This window comes from Chanodichthys erythropterus, chromosome 1 (genome assembly GCF_024489055.1).
Source record: "Chanodichthys erythropterus isolate Z2021 chromosome 1, ASM2448905v1, whole genome shotgun sequence".
NCBI classification, from domain to species: Eukaryota; Metazoa; Chordata; class Actinopteri; order Cypriniformes; family Xenocyprididae; genus Chanodichthys; species Chanodichthys erythropterus.
In genome coordinates this window covers 23,079,312-23,095,957 of record NC_090221.1, presented here as the reverse complement: position 1 = coordinate 23,095,957, position 16,646 = coordinate 23,079,312, and the positions used below count along the sequence as shown (strand labels likewise).

At 38.6% G+C, this 16,646-nt stretch overlaps 1 protein-coding gene across 5 annotated transcripts in view; it reads right to left on the bottom strand.

Moving 5' to 3' along the window:
* Positions 1-9,210, bottom strand: part of cxxc5b (CXXC finger protein 5b) — a 31,657-nt gene extending 22,447 nt beyond the window's left edge. For 2 of the 5 annotated variants that reach the window (XM_067382285.1, XM_067382275.1), the window contains exons 1-2: positions 8,937-9,210; positions 4,346-5,367 (exon numbers count right to left, since the gene is read on the bottom strand). In XM_067382285.1, the coding sequence (XP_067238386.1) occupies positions 4,346-5,178 (833 nt within the window). In that variant the 5' untranslated portion in view covers positions 5,179-5,367; positions 8,937-9,210. Of the gene's footprint in view, positions 1-4,345; positions 5,368-7,775; positions 7,908-8,936 lie in introns of those variants that run through there. The other 3 variants (XM_067382246.1, XM_067382265.1, XM_067382255.1) reach the window with 2 other exon arrangements.
* Positions 9,211-16,646: the final 7,436 nt, after the last annotated feature.

Here is a 16,646-nt window from a genome sequence, read left to right as displayed (position 1 = left end):
GAACGATCGCTAGAAAATATAAACAAAAAATTATTAATCATACTTACAGGTTGAGATTCAGAGGAGCAAGCCAGTCCAAATAAACTGGTCATTGATCTATATTTTAATACCAAGTGTTTTGTGAATCCTGCGCTATACTCCCTGAGTTTTGAGAAGCAGTCGTCATACATATATATACAATGGGTACGGAAAGTATTCAGACCCCCTTAAATTTTTCACTCTGTTATATTGCAGCCATTTGCTAAAATCATTTAAGTTCATTTTTTTCCCTCATTAATGTACACACAGCACCCCATATTGACAGAAAAACACAGAATTGTTGACATTTTTGCAGATTTATTAAAAAAGAAAAACTGAAATATCACATGGTCCTAAGTATTCAGACCCTTTGCTCAGTATTTAGTACAAGCAACCTTTTGATCTAATACAGCCATGAGTCTTTTTGGGAAAGATGTAACAAATTTTCACACCTGGATTTGGGGATCCTCTGCCATTCCTCCTTGCAGATTCTCTCCAGTTCTGTCAGGATGGTAAATGTTGGTGGACAGCCATTTTTAGGTCTCTCCAGAGATGCTCAGTTGGGTTTAAGTCAGGGCTCTGGCTGGGCCATTCAAGAACAGTCACAGAGTGGTTGTGAAGCCACTCCTTCGTTATTTTGTACCTAGGGTCATTGTCTTGTTGGAAGGTAAACCTTCGGCCCAGTCTGAGGTCCTGAGCACTATGGAGAAGGTGTTTCGTCCAGGATATCCCTGTACTTGGCCGCATTCATCTTTCCCTCGATTGCAACCAGTCGTTCTGTCCCCCCCACAGCATGATGCTGCCACCACCATGCTTCACTGTTGGGACTGTATTGGACAGATGATGAACAGTGCCTGGTTTTCTCCACAAATACCGCTTAGAATTAAGGCCAAAAAGTGCTATCTTGGTCTCATCAGACCAGAGAATCTTATTTCTCACCATCTTGGAGTCCTTCAGGTGTTTTTTTTAGCAAACTCCATGCGGGCTTTCATGAGGAGAGGCTTCCATCGGGCCACTCTGCCATAAAGCCCCGACTGGTGGAGGGCTGCAGTGATGGTTGACTTTCTACAACTTTTTCCCATCTCCTGACTGCATCTCTGGAGCTCAGCCACAGTGATCTTTGGGTTCTTCTTTACCTCTCTCACCAAGGCTCTTCTCCCCCGATAGCTCAGTTTGGCTGGACGGCCAGCTCTAGGAAGGGTTCTGGTCATCCCAAACGTCTTCCATTTAAGGATTTATGGAGGCCACTGTGCTCTAAGGAACCTTAAGTGCAGCAGAAATTTTTTTGTAACCTTGGCCAGATCTGTGCCTTGCCACAATTCTGTCTTTGAGCTCTTCAGGCAGTTCCTTTAACCTCATGATTCTCATTTGCTCGGACATGCACTGTGATCTGTAAGGTCTTATATAGACAGGTGTGTGGCTTTCCTAATCAAGTCCAATCAGTATAATCAAACACAGCTGGACTCAAATGAAGGTGTAGATCCATCTCAAGGATGATCAGAACAAATGGACAGCACCTGAGTTAAATATATGAATGTCACAGCAAAGGGTCTGTATAGTTAGGACCATATGATATTTCAGTTTTTCTTTTTTAATAAATCTGCAAAAATGTCAACAATTCTGTGTTTTTCTGTCAATATGGGGTGCTGTGTGTACATTAATGAGGAAAAAAATGAACTTAAATGATTTTAGCAAATGGCTGCAATTTAACAAAGAGTGAAAAATTAAAGGGGGTCTGAATACTTTCCGTACCCACTGTATATAACATTGGTTTTTGTATATTTTAATGCAAAAATCTTACATATTGTGCCTTTAATGCAACAAAATCAGAACCTATTTAATGTTTAACGTACAGCTGTATGGAGCAGGATTTTGGGCCACTGAGATTTCTCTGTGGGCAGAGCTATTCAGCCATTCATTTTGAATAGCATACTACCACACTCTTGCTACAGTATATAGTATGTGGATACTATGCAAACTTTCTAAAATACCTGGATGACCTTCTACATTTTCCAGATCTATTACAGTATGGAGTACTGTGTCCCTCAATGCACTGCGCTTGACATGACCTTACATTTAAACCCATTGTTTTCTCACTGACATGCCCCCAACTCTGAAACTCTGGCCTTAATGAAAGTTTCCCACTCATAATTATGACTTTGTGGTGGCATTCATGTGCATTCAACTCATAAATACGATCTTTCCGGCATGACTTGACTGTACCATATGTTGTTGTCTTGTGTGTGTTGGGTAGCCCCACCCACATTGAAATCTCACAGGTCCAAAGTCCCATATTCAGTCTCTTCCCACATTCAGTACTTTCAATAAGGACAAAACACTAGAGACTTGTGTGTTGTGCTTGGTTGGAGCATGGTGTTATTTCAGCATTTTAAAAACATTAAATGTGATAGCTGAAACTCTGAATCATCTCATCATATCAGCCAGTGAAGGGGAACCTTACCTGTTGAACATTATGATGCCTTAACATTTTCTTTGCAAGGATAAAAAGTAAGCAACCAACAAGACCAACTTTACCATGACACCAATCGCCCAAAGTTAGATCCTAACTAGCTTACATCAGCACAGACTCAGAGTTAATTTTCCCACACCTGAACCTGCCTGTAAACAAGGCAGAAACAGAAACTACATTCAGCTTGCCATTTGTCAGGATGAGTAATGTTCATATGCTAACACTTATGAAGCACAAGCAGTATTAATTTCTATGTAGTCTGTTTGTAAAAACTAGGGCTGTCAATCGATTGAACATTTTAATCAAAGGAATTACATGATATGCAGACTAAATAACTGAAGTAAATCACAAAATATCAATATTTGCTGAGAAAAGTAAAGCCATTATATTACTGTGGCAAAAAAAGAAAAAGATTTAGGAGTCGTTTACACAGTTACATGATATTTTTTTTAATGATGCTCTATATGCAAATATGTTTATGGTCGGTAATATTTCTCTTATGCTCACCAAAGCTGCATTTATTTGACCAAAAATACAGTAAAAACAGTAATGTTGTAAAATATTATGATTTAAATTAACTGTTTCCATTGTAATATATTTTAAAGTGTCATTTATTCATGTGATGCAAAGTTGAATTTTCAGCATCATTACTCCAGTCTTCAGTTTCACATGATCCTTCAGAAATCATGCTGATTTGCTGCTCAAGAAACATTTATTATTAATATCAATGTTGAAAATTTAGTTGGAAAGTGTGATAAACTTTTTTTTTTCAGGATTCTTTGATGACTAGTTTAAAAGAACACAATTAATTTAAAATAGAAAATTAGAAATGTTTTTACTCTCACTTTTGATCAATTTAATGCTTCCTTGCTGAATACAAGTATAATTTCTTTTTCTTTCTTTTTTTCCCCTTTTTTTTTTCCTTTTGAACGGTAGTGTAAATAGCTCCGATGGTAGAAAAATACTTTTACTTGTTACAGAATTTCCGTATAGGTCAGATAGAGGTTAATTTGTTTTTTTGTTTTTTTTTAATAATTAGATTAACTGCCATTTTAGTAAATGATTTCACTGAACTGAAATCAGTAATTTACGCAGGACTGATTTCACAACATATTTACACAGAAATATGTTTTGCTAGTATTTCATGACTATATGTGTAGAAAGACGGTTCACTCCTATTAGTTATGAATGATAGAAACTGTAATGTGCAAAACGGTGGAATATATCCCACCTTCTAAGTAAAAGAGCCAAACACTGATTGATAAAGTCATTGCGTCACTGCAGCTGCCGTTAGAAGCTCCGGTTCCCATAAAAACCTGAGACTTGCGCTTAGGATTGCACGTGCATTGTCTCGTCTAGCTTGAAAAATAAGCTTTTTTTAATGCAATTTAGGTATAAAAAACAACATTTATGGGACAGTTCATGTCAGAAATGTGTTATTTAATTGTGAGTTGGCCAAGCAGTTTTTGAGATTTCAGGATTCCCCCATTCAAATACTGTAGATAGGACTTGATCTTGGATGCCCGAAATAGCTGCCCGGAGACATTGCAAATATGGCCGCAGAGTGAACAGACTTTCCTTGAAAGGGACTTTGCTTTTATTTTTGACTTTGTGCTACTTTTATTCACAGGGATAGTACAGAGAACAGTAAAAGATAAGGAGATGAGGGGAGAGAATCAAGAAATTACGCAAACCACACTCAAACTTGCAACACCTGCATGAGCATCACAGTTCAACGTGTCAGAAGTGCTGCCTAGTGATTTAGCACATGCGCTCCAATGCATTATCCTGCGGTGCCCATGCAGTTGATACTAGTTTGCAGTCATAATTTTTATGAATTTACTGTACATTGCTCACCATCTTACCTCCAGCCCGCCAGCAGGTTTCTTTTTGAGCTCTTCGCACTTGCGGAACTTGCAGATCTGATGGCCGGTTTTCCGGTTGCGGCAGCTGCTGCACTGTTCGCAGTTAATCCTGCGCCGGCAGGGTGGACACAGGCCACAGCGCTTCCGCTTTTTCTTCCCGTTGGCACTGATGGCCGATGAAATCTCGCTCTGTGTCTGCTGGTGTTCCGATGCGCTGGTCACATGAGAAAGCGCCCCATCTGCGAGGAACACTCCCGCCGGTGTCATTATGAAGAGCCCCGGGTGATACGGAAAGCTGCCGCCCACTCCACCGTTGCTGAGCAATGGGAAGTCCATCACACTGCCCAGCGAATCAGAAGCCGAGACTGCCTCTATGTCCCCTCCCACACTGACATTTGAAGGGTCGCTGACCGGAAGCAGCATTCCTGCCCGCCGCAGGAGCTCGGCGGCCTGGGCGAGATGCAACCCGCTCGGAGAGTCCAGAAGACCGGACACTAATGCGCCCCGGTCCAGTTTGGCATACCCGACTTGTGACCTGTGCTGGCTGGCCGTAGGGTGAGCTTTGACACCTGTCGCCACCATGGAGCTTTGTGCGAGTCTGTTAGCGTTTGCGACACTGGCAACAGCAGCAGCCGAGCAGGTCGCGATGTACTGTGAGAGAGCTCGTGAGCGCTTCAGGCTTTTGCTGAGTGGAGCACTGATGATGCCGCTGCGGTTTCTCCGTTCCACCACTGGGGATGAGTCTTCATCCCCGCAGCAGCTGTCCTGTGCCTCCTCATCCTCTACGGCTCGAATTCCCTCCATGGACCCTCCGCTGGCAGACATGGGCCACAGCGTGAGGGGGAGGGAGAGGGAGACGAGGGAGCTTAGGATGAAGGGGGGATAGAGTTGCAACGTTCCTCTGAAGACCGAAGCCAAAACGAGATTGACGGGTTCACAGCTGGAGAATCAGCGGTCCACACTAGGCGAGCCTCATGAACATCTTACACATCCATTCGCGAAGGCCTGAGAATCCTAGAAAGGAAAGATAGAAGATACACAGAGAGGTTTAAGCAAGCTTGGTTTAAATACATGGTTCGCAAAGAGAAGCTGAGTGTTACACTACTGGACAAAAGATTGAAATAATTAAGAGATAATTAAAATATTTTTTTCAATGTTTTTTTTTTTCAAAGGAGACTCTTATGCTCTAGAAGGCTGTGTTTATTTGATCTAAAATACAGTAAAAACAGTAATATTGTAAAATATTATTTCAATCTAAAAGAACTGTTTTCTATGTTAATATATTTTAGAATTTAATTTATTCCTGTAATGGCAAAGCTGAATTTTTTATCATCATTACTCCTGTATTCAGTGTCACAATTATTAATGGTTCTTATTATCATTGTTGGAAACTGTTTTTTTGCTGCTTAATATTTTTGTGGAACTTGTGATACATTTCTTTCAGGATTCTATGATTAATAAAAAGTTCAAAAGAACACTATTTATTTGAATTATAAATCTTTTGTAACCTTATAAATACCATTACTGACACTTTTGATCAGTTTAATCAATTGTCCTTGCTGAATAAATGTATTCTTTTTCATCTTTCTTACTCCAAACTTTTGAATGGTAGTGAATCACAATTTTCACAAAAATATTAAGCAGCACAACTGTTTTCAACATTGATAATAATAATAAATGTTTTTTAAGCAGCAAATCAGCATATTAGACTGATTTCAGAAGGATTATGTGACATTGAAGAGTGGAGTAATGATGCTGAAAATTCAACTTTACCATCATAAGTATAAATAAATTCAATTTTAAACACAGTTATGTTAAATTATAAAATTATTTCACAATATTACTGTTTTTACTGTATTTTTGATCAAATAAATGCAGCCTTGGTGAGCAAAGGAGACTACTTTCAAAAACATTTTAAAAATATTAATATTTCAAACTTTTTAACATAATCCAGAACACGTCATGTCGGTTTCACTATAGTCAAGAAAAAATCTTTCAAAATAATCATGCATATAAACATCCCATTTTATTAGCTTAATGTTTTGGCTTGCTGAAATAGGCACATGTTCACTGTGACAAATAATCTACTGGTCGCTCTGGCCTCATCTTGACTCATTTTGATTACTTAGCCAACATTTATACATAATATCTGTCCTAGATATCTGTTTTAGTGACAATTACACTTTGTTCGCTCTGCTTCTAAGAAACTGAAACTCACTGTGAAGTTAAAAAAAGAATTCGTGTGGATATTGAATTGGACAGTTTGAGTCTGTTAAATTGTTATATTTCATAACCTTTACGTGTGAAAGCCCGTTCCTTGTGACAGCAATTCCCCTTCAGTGAGAAACGTCTATCAGGGTCCACAGGCGGTCTGTTCTATCACGAAACCGGAATCGTGAGCTCAAGCGCAAAGCCCCTGGGGTGAGCCAACAGTGAAATCAGAATGTCTAGGTGCAAGCTCAGCCACACTAACGCACGTAAAAACACTCGTCAAGGACTTAACATTTCAATTAACTGCCAAGCCTCAGTAAAGTATGTTATCGATAATAATTAGAAAAAAAATGGCATAAGGTTGTGAGTGACTGTCTATGAAGATGATGTAATTGGCCATTCATTCATACAAACATGCATGAATGAAAGAGTAAATTAAATAAATTAAAAATGCATGTAAGAGAGACTGGGGCTGGTTGTCAAACAGGGAAGTTGTCTTCATTCTAAGATTTTTAATTTTGGTTTCAAACATCTAGTTCAAAACAAGATAATTTTTCACAAAAATCAGGTTGGGGCAAGTTGTTACATGTTTTAAATGGTATAAATGCGTAAGTTCTAGTAATGTTGGTTAAAACAATGGTTTTGTGTTTCCATTTGGATGTTTCAAGAACTGTTTTGTGTTTCAGAACGGTTTCACTGTTTGAATTTTGCTATTTAATGCAGATTTCATTGTGACCACATGCTGACAACACGTCACAAAAGGTCAACATGTGTTAAATGAACTGTATTTATTGGTAAATAACAGTGGAAACATCATTATAACATCATTATCACTATAAAGTTTGTGTCAATATAGAAATTCAATTTAAAAAATAAACCCACTCAACGTAGTAACATCTGTGACAACTAGCCCCGGTCATTCCTACATTTACCATACATACTGAGCTGTAAAAAGTGAACACATACAGTAGGGGATTTCTAACTGATTTAAAAATTGTGCTAATTGGTGAAGCCTAATGTATTCAAGTTGATTCAGTCATATTGAACAGTATATTTGACTTGATTAAAATCAGGTGAAACACACATTTAGTGTAGGTTGCCTGCCAAAATATTTTTGCAATACAGTTTATTCCTTATCAAAACAGATGACTACATCAATTGTGATCACATCACATCGACATCAAAGAGTCATGATGGGAATAAAAACTTACTGGAGACAGGAACCCCACATTTGCAGGTAAACCAGGACAAAAGCTGCATCTAGTGAGGGTTTTAGTAAATGATTGACCTGGCCTACAGATAAATAAGTTCCTTGCAACAGTTTGAATGCCCATTCAGCAATCTAATACTGAATTACCTCTTGTCAAACGTATGTCAAACATATATGAGGCTCACATCCACTTAGAAATTGCTGTGTCCAGTATTGCGGCGAGCCAGAGGGACAATAGCGCAACATAGAGAGATCTGGACATCACCAGGGAACAATAGCCAAACCTGCACAAATAGCCAAACTGTGCCTAAACAAGATGACCTGCTTATCAAGATCTACATGTTCTGTCAAACAATCACCTCAATTAAACCCTTACTGGATCAATCCAAACAATAGACCTTGACTAATTGCATAAATTCACGAAAGATTATTTAAATCATTAAAATGCAAATACTGTACCCACCACGCACAAAAAGTTTGCATACAACTCATAATGGATGAATAATAAACAGCACATATAATGTGCATTCATACTGTCGTCTCTTCAAGAGAAATTCTGAATATTTCAGACATTCCTTCTCGGTATATCCCACATATTTTATCCAGACAACCAATAAAAACAGAAAAAGGTCACAATAGTATGTTTACATGAACAACACTACAAGCAAACAACAAACAAATAGCCGTAAATTCAACTATTCTGTGCGCTTATTTGGTTACGCGTGGCAAAGTTGCACCAATGCATCTGATGCATATGGGCAAATTGTCAAGCGGATGTAACGGCGATCATTTAGAAAGTAAAACAAAATCCCTTTTGTCTCATCTCGACCGATGTGTCTATGGTGACAGCGCGAGGTATGCGCCAACACGTCGCGTTGGTTAAGCACATTCCCTTGTTATTTCAGTGCCAACTTATTCGTCTTGGCTAGATGTCATTGTAACTTTGAACAGTCCTCAACAAGGTCTCATTCCCCTCCCTTTGATAAATATAGGCTATCTGCATATTTGCAAACATAGGCGTATTTTCATTCGCACCGCTCGTGAGCCGAGGGAAGCATTCTGACTGTCCGAGCGGTCCGGTGCTCTCACGCGCTACGGAGATTTATATAAAAGAGGGAGAGAGAATAAAAGGTAAAAGAGCCAAACGAAAGCAAATGCTCACCCAGACTGAAATATTCTCGCTGATTTCTTCAATAAGCCCCAAACACCGGCAGATACACGCAGAACGCACTTTGTCCGAGAGCGAGCGCGTGCGCTCCTCCAGCCTCTCGCGTCTCTCTATCCCACCTCCACATCCTCGCGCCCGGAGAAGAACATGCAAACACATTTCATAGATTTTTGGAGCTTCACACAAAAACCGAAGTGGACTTTCCGTCGGGGACAAAATAAATAAACCTTAAAGAGGTGTGGATGAGCGCGAGGGGCTGTCTGCGGTGATGCCGTCTGTCTCTCAGTGCATATGAGAGTGGAATAATGAATGAAGTATAGTTTTGAGAGGGCTGGACACTCGATTGTTGACTCCATTCTTAATGGCTGTTGGCTGCGCTCGTGATTGATTTATTATATCCAAACTTTTGCACATTCATGCTTTCCAGGAACTTGGTGCTGATTGATATTTTAATATGCAAAGCACGGCTCCCAAGCAACCATACCCTCATCTGAAATATAACCCTATGGGGTGCTCTGGTAATGAGAACGAAATGCAAATTGTAAATAATAATTGTACGTGTATGAAAACTAAATAATAATAAAACAATTATTATTTGTAAAATGCTATTGTTTATAATCTATTTAAATATTAAATTAATATTACTTTGAATAATATTATTAATAATTCATGAATTCATTAACAAATCAATGTCATACATTATGTTTATAGTATACTTGTATTAAATATTTTATTAATTAGATTAATGTATTTTATTTTATGTATATTATTATTGTTGTTTATATTAATTACATTTTTAGTTATTTAATAATTAATGAATATCAGTGCAATCTGTCAATGTATTTATTAGGAGTATCCACATATAAAATTTGAATAGTATTAATTTACATTTATTAATGAGATTTAAACATTATTTTATTTGGGGTATATTGTTTATATTATTTATATTTTTAGATTTTTTTTTTTTAAATGAATCAATACCAATACAATGTATTAATGCATTTAATAGGAGTACCCGCAAAGTAGTCCTATAAAGCATATTAATTTCAGTTTCTTTAACAGTCAGCATTCAAAGACTCATTAAACTTTGTGCAGAATTGAAAGGGATCAGGGTCGTTACCATAATCGTCGTGTTTCTCTGTGTTTGATGACTTTATGTGATCTAAGAGCCATTTTTGCATAGGTCCATTTGTCCGTCCGTCCAGTCGTTTGCGGACGCTCCTCCTCGTCACGTCGAGTCCACTCCACCTCTTGTGAGCGTCCTGTGTGTCTGGCAGGCGGCCAGCTGAAGTGTGGGGAAGTGACACCGCCAGGGCGGCAGAAATTTTCCTCCGTTTCGGGCTCCTTCCCAATCGCAGACGGGCGCGCGTGCATTGGCTGGAAAGTGGAACAGCTCGTCAGGGACGATCAATGCTGATCGATCAGTGCGGCGCTGCTGGCTGCGGGTTTGAGGGGGGTTGCGTGTTACAGTCCTCCACAATTGCATTGCCGGGAAAGTTTAGGCGTGAGTAAAGTGACACTACTTTACTGCTGCACTTCCCATCATTGTTTTTCTCATTTATCTGTATTAAAATGCTAAACTCTCTTTTAAGCGTATGAGACTAAGTTCCCCTTACAAAAAGTCAATACCATTGAACAGTATAATTACCATATTAATTTACATGTCACTTAAAAATACCCTAGTTTTACCCTCATGGTTGAGTCCAAAACCATAGACCATGGTACTACATGATTTCCATTTTCATATACTATGGTACTTATATAACTTACAAAAATGTACTAGAAAGTATGGTTCTAATATAGATTTTTTGGACATGTATATGGTTGTGGTCAAATACATGGTATTAACCATATTCCATATTACTTAGATGACAGTAGTACCTTGATATAGCATATATGCATGGTACTATGTGATTACTACACTAAAACACCTTACAATTTATGTGACCTACAAAACGGTACCATGATATTACCATGTGTTGTGGATATGCACCATTGTAATACTGCTGCTGTATAATTAAATTCTTTAATATAACCATATTCATATATCATAGTATATAAGCCACTTCAAAGTACATAAAAGAATATAATTCTATTTAAACACAATTAAGATAAATTATATTATTATAAATAAAAAAATATATAATATACATTTTTTTCTTTAGCATTCTTTGCAGCTCTACTGCATTCCGTTCCAATCAATGTGGAAGTGTACCATACAGAGAACTACTCCAGGATGCTTGACTTGTGCCAGGTTTGTTTGCGAGGTCATTGATCAGACCTTTGGATTCTGAGTTGCATCATAACCTGAGTTCACCGTGGAGGACATTATAAAAAAGGACATGATAAACAATCAAATAAACACTTGCCTTTCCTTGTGGCCACATAATTCCCAGATAACTTTGAGAGCTGAGCCCTCCTCCTCTCTGAACTGGGGGGGTGGGGGGTGGTTGAGGACGTTGGATTAACATCACATGGTTCTCTCTGGCAGCCAAGACACATGACCCGCTCCACAGGAGGGGATAAAACCCACTTGAAAGACGACGGCATAGAGGCAGAGGGAGAGGAGGAGAAAAAAAAGAAAGAGATGGAGCAAACGTCCGGTTTTCTCAGACGCTGAGGAATGCCGTCGGCCCGCTTCTCGAACACAGAAATGCAGTACACTCATTCTCCCTTGAGACTCTCTCCCTATTTCTTCTGCTCTCTCCCTATTTCTCACTCCTGTGAGTTACCTGTGGTTTTGGGCACCGTGTTGTCATAGATTCCTGTTTTTCAATGACTGAGATCTCCACTGCCCCCCATCTCACGATCCACATACTACCTCAAAAAGATATATTAGACAATGAATAACATGCAGACTGTTAATGGTCTTGTTATTGGTTTCTAAACAAATCTCTGAAAAAGAAATTGTAGTTGAACTAGAGACAGAGATTTTAACAAATCCTATGAATTAAACTTAAAGGATTAGTTCACTTTCAAATGAAAATTAACCCAAGCTTTACTCATCCTCAAGCCATCCTTTCTTCCTACTGATGAACACAATCGGATAAATATTAATAAATATCCTGACACGTGAAGCGATGCGTTTGTGTGAAAAAAATCTCCATATTTAACAAGTTATGAAGAAAAATATAGAGCTTTCACCAGACCGCCTTCCGTATTCTACTTACGAAGAAAGTATAAAACTCTAGCAGTTCAAAAAGCTTACGCTACGTCCTACGCCCCCCCCAATTCAACTTATGGAACAGACGTGACACCAGTTCCATTTTTTCCGTAATTTGAATACGGAAGGCAATCTGGCGGAAGCTAGATATTTTACTTCATAACTTGTTAAATATAGATACAACTTAAAGACAGTGTAATCGGCACCTGGACCCAGTAAAATCTTATCTATATTATATTTAGTCTCACTGACTAACATCCTTATTGATGGTAACTAAATGTTACTAAACAGACAAGAAAGGATTCTAGAGTTCAAGTATTTCTGTAATATGACCCCAGTGCCATGTCCAGTGACCAAAATTGAAGACTTAAAGGTTGTTTTGACTAGGTGACCAACTAGCAATACCCAAGCAACCAAACCACAACACGCTAACCACTGTATCAATCTAAAGTTTTGCAACAAAAAATTGGTTATTTTTAGAAGTTGTGATAGTTTTACTGTTTACACCAAATGCTGACTGCTGCAACAGCTTGAGGCTGAATGCAAAGCGAAAGTTCAGAATCCATTTGTATTGTTTTCTGAAGTAGCGCAAGTGCGCGGAGTACATACAAAAAAGAACGGGCAACAGAACGCCATGCTGCATCCAGCATATACAGTATCAATGATTATAATAGGCTCTGTTTGCTTTTGTTGCATTGTGCCGATGCGTTCAATGTAGACACAGTGTTAGCATGCATAAATAAATACATTCATACTAGTATCTCTTAAGGGCCATTAAGACAAAATGCATTTGCAAATAAAAAGATTTTCATGCACGAGACAAGAAGAAATAATTTACAACTCTGAAGTCACATTTGTCAAGACAGCATCCGTCAAATAAATCCGTAATGAGAGAGGCCATCTTCTTTAAATGTGAACTTTGTAACTCCTGCATCTTTTCAACTGAAACAATTGATTTTTTTTTTCATATTGGAACACATCTGAAAAAACTCAAAAAGGTTGTGTGTGTTTGATAATTGTTATTTCAGTACAAACGTGTATCTCACAAGAGTTGAAAGCACACGCCACATTGTATTGAAGATTTCAAACCCGGGCTTTTGAAAAATATGCTAATCAAGCAAGTACATAGAAGATGATGAAGATTTTGAAAGCTTCTTTTTGTACTGTTGTTGGAAGTAGCGCAAGTGCATGGAGTACATACAAAACAGAACGGGGCAACAGAATGCATTTTTACATTCCACTTTGCTGCTTTTTCATAGCTTTCTTGTGTGAATGGCCCCTTACAAACTTCACATTACCAAAACATCTGTGAAATTTTGAGGGATAACAGGTCTACTGTCCATTGCCAATAGTGTATTGATGCATGAAGCACTGCATACCCAGAGCTCACTACCAATCCAATCAGCTTTAATAAATATATTTCTGTCTTGACAACTTTTGGAGGGTTTGGCACGGTAATGGATATGACTACGTTGATATGTTTGGTCTTGGTGGAATAGATCAGATATGCTGCTTCTGCTGCTGGTTATTGCTGCAGCAGAGCAAGGACAGGACTTGCTACTGCTAATACACACACAACACAGTGCTGTCAGCAAGTAAAGCCAAGTTTACACTACAGGATTTAAACATCGGCAGATCACTGTGCTGTTCAGACTACATGACTTGCTGTGGAGTCTTGAAGCCGTTGTAGTGTTCATACTACGTGACACTACGTAAATGATCTGCAACAGGAGGTTACACACTACAAGAGCTGACAACAACTCTGTCACCCAACGACTTTATTTGAAAATGGATGTTGGGAGGAAATTAGATTAAGTTTTGAACCCTTTCACACATAAGTTTAAAACATTGTGGCTGACCATAGTTAAGGCTACTGTTATTTAAGAACGTCACGTGACACACCGTGGCCAGCCAGCCACACTTTATGATAGATGTTAATATATAACATGAATTCATCCATTCATCCATTGTCCCGAAATACAGCTTTATAGTTACTTACACAATGTGTATCTAATATGAATAAACGGTAACGCTTTAGATTACAGCCCGGAAAGTACTGCGTAATTACAACGAATTTACAGCATAACTTTCAATAATTATAGTGTAACTATACAGTAAGTATGTGTAAGTATAGGGCAACAATATGTAAAGTATTGGGAATAAAGGGGGAACAACCAGGAAAATAACAAATTATTTATACTATAAATATTTTATATCTAAGGGGTACCTATTACATATAACTAAGGGGTAAATATGACATTACGGGCCGTAAATTAAAGTGGAGCTTGTTACCCTCTTATTTCATGTAGTTACAGGGTAAGTATGACATTACGGGCCGTAAATTAAAGTGGAGCTTGTTACCCTCTTATTTCATGTAGTTACAGGGTAAGTAATTAATAAAATGCAAACAATCTGATATCACTGACTCCGAAACCTTTATTTGAAAAAAAAACTTTATTAAAAACAGGTCTACAACACTTATTATTCATTTTTTTAAATCAACTTTTCATTTCAAACTCTAAAGTCCTGACAGAAAGTAACAAGTTTTGTCCGTTTTTTGGTTGTTGTTGTTTCTCGCTTGGCTTCCACCTGCTCTCGTTTCTCAGCTGATGAATCTTAAGAAGGAATCCCATTGCTATTCTGTACTATAAGAAAATACAGTACACCATGAAATTTTCTCATGGTTTAGACTATTCATCTTTTCGCTTCTGACCAACTGTCACCAGCACCTGCATGAGAGTCGACTTCGCGTTCGATATACGGTTCGATGAAGCAGCGTGAAGCTTTCATGACGTTCTCGCGGGAGATTCGTGTGAAACTAACTACATGAAATAAGAGGGTAACAAGCTCCACTTTAATTTACGGCCTGTAATGTCATATTTACCCTGTAACTACATGAAATAAGAGGGTAACAAGCTCCACTTTAATTTACGGCCCGTAATGTCATACTTACCCTGTAACTACATGAAATAAGAGGGTAACAAGCTCCACTTTAATTTACGGCCCGTAATGTCATATTTACCCCTTAGTTATGTCATACGTACCCCTTAGTTATAAAATATTAAAAGTATGAATAATTTGTTATTTTTCCTGGTTGTTACCCCTTTATTCCCAATACTTCACATATTGTTCCCCTATACTTACACATACTTACTGTATAGTTACACTATAATTATTGAAAGTTACGCTGTAAATTTGTTGTAATTACGCAGTACTTTCCGGGCTGTAATCTAAAGTGTTACCGAATAAACCTCTGCAAATTATATTTGAATGGATTGTTATTGCTGCTTCCATAGACAGTGTGTATTTCATTGGCTGTAGCTCGTCGTGACACCACAGGATATGGAGTCGGCCGAAAGCTCCAGGTATTTAGCATGCTAGATATTTGCTGTCTGCGAGGTGTCGGTGATGCATCAGCAAGCCTCTTTGATGTGTTGTTGAATAGTTCACACAAAGATTGGCGAGCGCTGATCACTCGCTGATTTTCCTCCAATCACAGCCCAACCTGTTGGCGAGCTCATTAACTTGCAAATCGGGCTGAAAATCCTGTAGTGTAAACTTGGCATAAGACATGCTGCTGCTACACAATATAGCATACAAGAATTATCCTTAGCAGATCTATACAGGTGGAGCTGGGGAAGGAAGAGGGTTTCTGAAAGCATGCTGCACTGCTAAAGCAAATGCTGACCAATTATTTGAAGGCTGAGCAGCAAGCTCACTGGCTACTGATACAAGAGGAACCACTCTGCTGTGCCCTAAGAGAATGATGTAATTACAAGCAGACTGAGTTTAAGGCAAAAAGAAACAAGCCATTTTAACCACGGACCGTGTCCGTGCGTTGCCTATCAATGACATCATACCCACGTTACCCTCAATTTCCGGTTTCATTTTGTAGAAACCATGGAAACACCAAAGACACTTTAATATATTGTTTATTAGACAGGTGAGCAACTGTTTGGATACATTCATCAACAGAAATCTAATCATTGTTAAATAGCTCAACACAGTAATTCTTATTGTTTAAATCGTGTTTTCTTTATTTATTGCGGGTACCATGTTTTACCATGCCTAATATCGACCTAGCTTACTGCAGTGTGTAACAAGTGTCTTTTAGTAGCCACCAAGCGAATGCACAGAGTAGCATTATAACAACTTTCAACACACAAATGTATCTAATATGATAAAACAGCGCTTTTTTACCCCAGATACACATGACCAAAAGAAGCTGAAGCGGTCGCCTGTGGCATAATAAAAGCTCCGCTGCTCTGGAGCCGTGTGTCGCACTCGCGCTTGTCTCTCAATAGCAATCGCTCCAGCGGCCTCGTTCAGCTCCAACAGCTTTCAGCCACACCCTGCTTCATGCAGTAATGTTAATAAATCTTTTATACATTAGCTCATCCAATATGATTTCTGCCTGAGCCCTGTCAGATTCTTTTGCACCGGCTGTAGACGTGAAGACAACACCTCCCATGATTCCGCGAGTCATCAAGCTACGTCTTTGTTTTGTTTAAGTGACCTTGACCTCTAGGCGAAATACTACA